This window comes from Hemiscyllium ocellatum, chromosome 31 (genome assembly GCF_020745735.1).
Source record: "Hemiscyllium ocellatum isolate sHemOce1 chromosome 31, sHemOce1.pat.X.cur, whole genome shotgun sequence".
Classification (NCBI taxonomy): domain Eukaryota; kingdom Metazoa; phylum Chordata; class Chondrichthyes; order Orectolobiformes; family Hemiscylliidae; genus Hemiscyllium; species Hemiscyllium ocellatum.
Window position 1 is genome coordinate 20,913,701 of NC_083431.1, and position 6,697 is coordinate 20,920,397.

Genomic DNA, 6,697 nt, shown 5'->3' on the forward strand with positions numbered 1-6,697 from the left:
TTTCTGATACAAAACTGAAATCTCTATTGATACATATAATTCAAATAAAATACACAACCATAAATACTGAAAGAAACATAAAGTTTCAATACATTGCTTCGCCAAATGTAATTAATCCATTGCTAAACTTCATCAGTGCAGTAGCCTATTTAGTAGTCTGGTCAATTTGAGTGACATGTATTATTTTGGTTTTTCTATTTTATGCCATGTAAATTGCTGACTGTATGATCAAAATGGCTTTCAATGTAAAATTTTTGTCTTTCTATCCTTGGCTTGTGCAATATTTAATCCTCAGCATGGTCATGATTCTAACATAGCAGTTCCTGCCAAGTACTGCAGTGTGCTTAATCAAGGTTAATGATAACATGAATGTTTCAAGAGAATTAAAAACACATAGGTCATCAACAAATTATATTTACATAGTGCCCTTACAAAATGCACAGAGCTTTCTTTTTTCCCCAAGTGGAACAGCAACAGCAACTTGACTCCATAAAACAAAATTTTGCATGTATTTCCTTTGGCTTTCTCTCTCCTCTCCGAAAGATATCAATTGTTGCTGGGCTACAGCTCCATGTGCACTAGAAGTTTTCCAGAAGCTCACACAGATGACCAGTTTTAATGAGAGCTCAAATATAAACATACTATGACTGAGAGAATAAGAGATAAAGAAATATCGCCATTATTAAGGCTGACCTTGTTACATCCTAAACAGAAATCACTGGATAATAATTAATAGTGCAAATTTCAACAAGATATCGTTTCTCTGCTTCTCCAGCTTGAGAAGGGAAAACAACATTTGTGTGGACTCTGCACAGATTAACTTCAAACGAATGTAAAATTGGCCTTGAACCTTTGTGGTCTGCCTGATTCAGCACCACGTAGGGCAGTGTATTGACCTATCCACTCACTGAAGCAGCTTTGGCAGACTGGTCATTCTTAGAATATGATTATATCTACATAGTGGGATAAACTAAGTGAACACTAAGTGAGTTAACCAGCTAAAATTTAAGCTAGAATTCCCATTGTAAGATAAGATCACCAACATTTATTGACAACAGGAGTGGGAAAGTGATATTTATTATTATGGGATAAGTGTTATTTATTAATGTCACCATTTATTATGGAAAATTTGTGAGCTGATTAGTTACTTGTGGTTGGGGAGGCATTCCACACCACGCTTTGCACTTTTGTTTAGATAATATTTATACGTATATAATATTGCTAAATACTAAACAGTAACATTCACAAGGGAAGCAAAAGGCAGATCAAAGTCAGTTGCTGGAAAATATAAGATAAAATATATTATTGTCACAAAAAATCAGAACTGGGTATTCACAGTAATGTCTAGGGTGAGACTTTTGACAAGAAAATAATGTTTAATCTAGCTACCATTTGACAAACATGGAAATCTAGTGATGAGCATTTGTAAAAATCGAAAGAACTGCGGATGCTGGAAATCAGAAACAAAAACAGAAATTGCTGGAAAAGTTCAGCAGGTCTGGCAGCATCAGAATTAATGTTTCAGGTCCAGTGACCCATCTTCAGATGATAGTTTGAGTAAAGTTTCTTTTGAAAGCCCCGCAACCTGTTTGAAAAGGCTCACTGACCTTATTTTTACAAAAGTCATTTATCACATGTGCCAAACAACACAAGATTGGTGAAAATGTTAGAGAATCATAGAATCCTGACAGACTATTCAGCCCATCAATGAGCATCTGACCCAGACATACCCCATAACTCTACAGCCCATACTCCCTATGGGCTAGTCCACCTCTCCTACACACTTCTGGACACCATGCACAATTCACTTAATCTGCACATCTTTAGATTGTAGACAGAAACCAGAACATTCAGAGGAAACCCACACAGACATAAGGAGAATGTGCAAACTCCAAACACACAGTCGCCCCAGGGTAAAATTGAACCCAGATCCCTAGCACTGTGAGGCAGCAGTGCTATCCACTGAACCAGTGTGCCAACCTATCATTGAGCCACCCTAAAGCAGCATTTTAACAATGTTCAAAATCATGAAAGGTTTGGATAGAGTAATTTGACACAATTTGGGTTTCGGGTTAGGGTTAGGCTTTTCCAGTGACATAGATGACACACAGTAACCACAGGATACAGACTGAAGCTAACTGGCAAAAGAACATGAGTTACGATGAGGAGAATCGTTTTAAAGGGACTTTGTTAATGTACTGTCTAACAGGATTGTGGAAATAGATTCAATAGTAATTTTCAAAATAAATACTTAGAGTCATACAGTCGTACAGCACAGAAACTGACCTTATGCTGACCATAACCCCAAACTAAACTACTTCTCACCTGCCTGCGCTTGGCCCAGATCTTTCCAAATCTTTCTTATTCATGAACTTTTACAAATGTCTTTTAACCGTTATAACTGTACAGGCATCCACCACAAGTTCATTCCACGCACAAATTACTCTATATCAAAAAGTTGCCCCTCTGGTCCTTTTTAAAATCGTTCTCCTCTCACCTTAAAAATACGCCCCTAGTTTTGAGATCCCCCACCCTGGGGAAAAGACACCTCTCATGATTTTATAATCCTCCATCAGGTCACCTCCCCAACCTCCTACCCTCCAGTGACAAAAGTCACAGAAGCTTTGGGGGAAAACAGCAGGAGGGGTGGAACCAGTCAACAGCGGTTGGACCCTCCGTCGGTTCTCACTCCAAGAATCGGTGTCAACGATTTCAAACCTTGGCCAAGTTCCGAGGAAGGGCGCAGTGGACCCGAAACGTTACCTCTGCACAGACCTGCCGAGCTTTCCCAGCAGCGCCCGTTGCTGTTACTCGAGCACTTACCGCCTCCGTTCTGGTACGCGATGTAAGGGAAACGCCAGACATTGCCCAGGTCCACCGCGTAGCCGATCACCGAGAACAAAAAGTCCGCTTTTTTGCTCCAGGTTTCCCGGGCAGCGGCCGGCGCCTGCAGCGGAGCCGAGGCCACGGGAGCAGCTCGGTCCCCGTCGCCGGGGCTGTCCGGGTTCTGCACCGCCGAGTACCCATTGAACATACGGCCCGTGTCCCCTTTCTCCAAGCTGCCGGAGGGAGCCTTATCGCCGTCTTCCGAAAGTTTGTGCCCGGAAATGGAGTTCTTAATCAACGCGCCATTCTCTTTGTAATCCTCCTCTTTACTTGGCTCCGACGCCTCTTTTTCGGAGTTGAGGGGAGAGATCTCGTTGTTTCGGGGGAGAATCACCGCCATGCCTTTACTTTAAGGGACCTCTCTGATGTCCATTGGCAGCAAGACCTCCTTGCTTGGACTGGTCAAGCCGCCCCGGGTGGTACTCTAGTCCCGGGTTAAAGTTGCTGCACTGTTCTGCTGGGATTTCCGTGCTCACCTGGACATGGTAAACACACACAACACACACACAAAAAAAGTGTCAACATGAATTAAACAAGCATCTGCTCTTGCACAGAAAGTTAAGGCGTTTCCTATATCAACAAGGCGAAGCAGTGTTTGCGTGACACGATAACACCGTACGACACATGCAGATAAACGAGAGGAATTGGTACTTTTTTTTAAACGTTCACCCGAAAACCGGATAATAGCCTGTCTCGCCTACGCTTTTTTTTACTCTTAAGTTTGCCAACATACGCGGTGTAAAACTAAATTGGGACCAACGCGTTAGGTCGATTGTGCGAGAGAACTGTAAGTGACTATTATTGTTCGCTCATCTCCTGAGAAAGAAACGTTTGTTTATCTTCATGTATTTTACGTTGCTCGACTCCTTCTGAAACTCTCGTCTTAAAACTGTTGGGACTGACAACTTTCTGAATGTGAAACTGTCCACCGTGGAGTGATCTGTATGGAAACGCCAGCTTTGTAACAACACAGACCAGACGTAACTGAGCAGATGGCTGTGGCCGATCTTATTAAACATCATTAAAATGACTGGGGCCCCAAGAGTCTAACAACACGTTCAAAACGTCCAATTTTTAAATTATGAATATCAGCCCTGCAAGAGGACTACTTGATAAACTGTAAGGGTGATACAGGAAATTCCTAACTGTGCTAACAGAAGGTCATTGAATCAATTTTGTGGGTCTTTTTGTTTAATTCTTTCTAGGATTGATCGAAAAGTGCGATAGGGAAGGCAGCCGCCGTGTTTCCTTTAAAGATCCCGTTTTCCGAGTCATATCTATCACTGCAAACTCAATGGAGACGGATTTGAGGTTGGTCGTTAAATTTCACACCACCCTTGGAAGATCAATGTCATTGTTTTTGATCCGGGGTTGCTAAAGAGTCTGGGGGTAACGTTACATTATCCCCATCCAGCACTTTAATGTAAATGCAGTTGTTTCGTTTAGTTTTGGTGCTGATCGGTCGATGAGAAATGGTGTTCTGAAAAAAAAACACGAATTCCAAATATATTTCGCATTTGCAAGACTTAACCTAATGTCCAGCCACTATTTTATGTTCGATCGTTTTAGGTATTTGACTCTGATTTAGATCTGGATTATCGATACCTGCTTTAAAATTCCGCTTTAGCTGATGGATCTCTTCCAGATACTAACGGGCAGTCACAGCTGACAAGTTGAATCTGGGCGTCCTGAAATGTTATCAAAGCATAAAAGTACAGGTTGTACAAGCAAATTCTCTAACTGGTCGGCTCGAATATAGCAATAACCGCCTTCACATCTGGACTGCCTAACAATATAAACAAGCAATGTCAGACAGAGTTCAGGCGCAATTGCAAACAATCAGCCCAGGCAGTGCAAACACCGTCATCCCGCCCGCAGTGGTGACCGACACAACAGCGAAATTAGAAATTCAGAAATAAAATCAACAGATCATTTTCACATCTTGTAAACCACCGCCGGTCAATTCGGATTGATTTTCAACAGCAGGAGGAAAATCCTGCAGATGCTGGAAATCTGAGACAAATACAGAGAACACCTAAGAAACACGGCTGGTCTGGCATGGTCTGTGGAGGAAGAAACAGCGTCAACTTTCTCAGTCCATTATGACATCTTCAGGACTATTTGCAATGGTTTCGTTTTCTAACAGTAGAATTTCCACTAAGTACGAAATCAAAACGGGGAGATGTCCAGGAGTGTTGATCATCAATCGCTGCTTTTCTCGCCTAAAACATTCCTTAAAAACCATCCACTTTAACCAAAATGTTCAACAGCTCACCCAAGAACTCCTTATCGTAGCTCGGTCCCAATTTTAAAAAAAAATCCTGTAAAATATGTTTCATTATATTAAAGTTGGATTATAGGTTGTAGGGTTCAGCTCAGCTACTGCGGCTGAACAAAACTGGAAGTGAAACAACACACCCAGTCCTTTATTAGGTTTGAAAATCCCGCGGTTGTACTTAGATTTATTGCTAGAACCGTGACTGATAAAGTCATTCGCAGCGCAATTTAAATCCGCATTCGCCCAGGACTGCAAGAATTGCATTTATTGTGTGCAACGTGCATTTTACGACCTCAAAGTCGTATACATCTGACTAAGCGTTTTTTAAAAGGTATTATCACTGTTACAACGTAGATGAACACACTCATTTTCAATTGCATTCGTTCAATGTCCTCAATTAACATTTTGCAATAAATTGCCCTGTACTGGTAATCACCTTGAAGATATAATGAGTTAAGCATTTTTCAATGTATTGGTAAGAAGTCGCCTTTACTGTGAAGCCTCACCATTCCCACTCACTTCCCTGCACTTGGAACGCAATTTCTTTCAACTGTAACCGAGGCATGGGGACAAGACTCGGGCGCAATAATTGCGAATTTCTTTAGTGACCGCGTTTTCCCAAAGCAGCTCGCAAAACAAAAAAAATGCTATCCGGAGGTTGTTTACTCTAAGCACAAACACACTTACCTCTCGCTGGGGATGGACAATTAGGTAGAAGTTTGCTCCTGAACTTGTGCTGATTTCGGGCTGTGGGCGACCTGACTTCGGCCGGTCAACACCTCCCAGGAAATATGGGCAATCCAACATATTTCAGAGCTTTTGTAGACGAGCTGTCTCACATGGTTTGATTTTCAGATAATCTGGCTGCCAAAGAGCTGTTTAGCGCGTTATTCACGTCACATTAACTCAGGCAAAGTTTATGTTTTACACACAACGCTCGACACTTTGACAAACGAGGACGGTTGTTGATTTTTTTTCGGTCTCTGTCTCTCTCCGTGAGCTGGTTCACAAGGGTCCAACGTCACACACTGTCGCCAGCCAAGAGCGATCCTATTATTTGCATAAACTTGGTTGAAGTTAGGTTAGTAATCCGTGCCTTTATCTAGGGAGTGCTGCAATTTAAACAATGGCTACATGTTCTGAACCAAATAAAGATTTGAAGGTTTAAAAGTCTGTGCGTATCTTGATTGCCTTTGAATGGCTTATAGTTGGACATTTTGACTTGTGCAGGTAAGTTTGCAAAGTGCTGAATCATGCATCTTTAACCATCACTCAACTCTTTATTCATTTAACTATAACAACAATAATGTTTAACTAAATAGAAGTTTGTAGCTTCACAGAAGTGAGAAAACAAGATGCGCAGAGCAGGTCATTTATTACAAGTTAAATAATTCGCCGTATCGTTCTACCATAGGGGCTGATACATTTTAAATATTCTGTTGTACCTGCAATGTGAAACCTGCAAACAGCACTCTCACTCTCCACAGTCATACAGTTATTTATTGTAGAAAAGTCGCCACCCTTCAAGAGGTT

The 6,697-nt window shown here is 41.6% G+C and overlaps 1 protein-coding gene across 5 annotated transcripts in view; it reads right to left on the bottom strand.

The window, feature by feature from the left end:
- The window catches only part of LOC132830530 (sodium-dependent serotonin transporter-like), a 63,037-nt gene extending 57,024 nt beyond the window's left edge, over positions 1-6,013 (bottom strand). For 4 of the 5 annotated variants that reach the window (XR_009646381.1, XM_060848297.1, XM_060848295.1 and 1 more), the window contains exons 1-3: positions 5,852-6,013; positions 4,492-4,574; positions 2,824-3,362 (exon numbers count right to left, since the gene is read on the bottom strand). Coding sequence is in view for 4 of the 5 variants with exons in the window: in XM_060848297.1 (XP_060704280.1) it covers positions 2,824-3,226 (403 nt within the window). In the remaining variant the exon portion in view is untranslated. The remainder of the gene's footprint in view (positions 1-2,823; positions 3,363-4,491; positions 4,575-5,851) is intronic. The other variant, XM_060848296.1, reaches the window with a different exon arrangement.
- Positions 6,014-6,697: the final 684 nt, after the last annotated feature.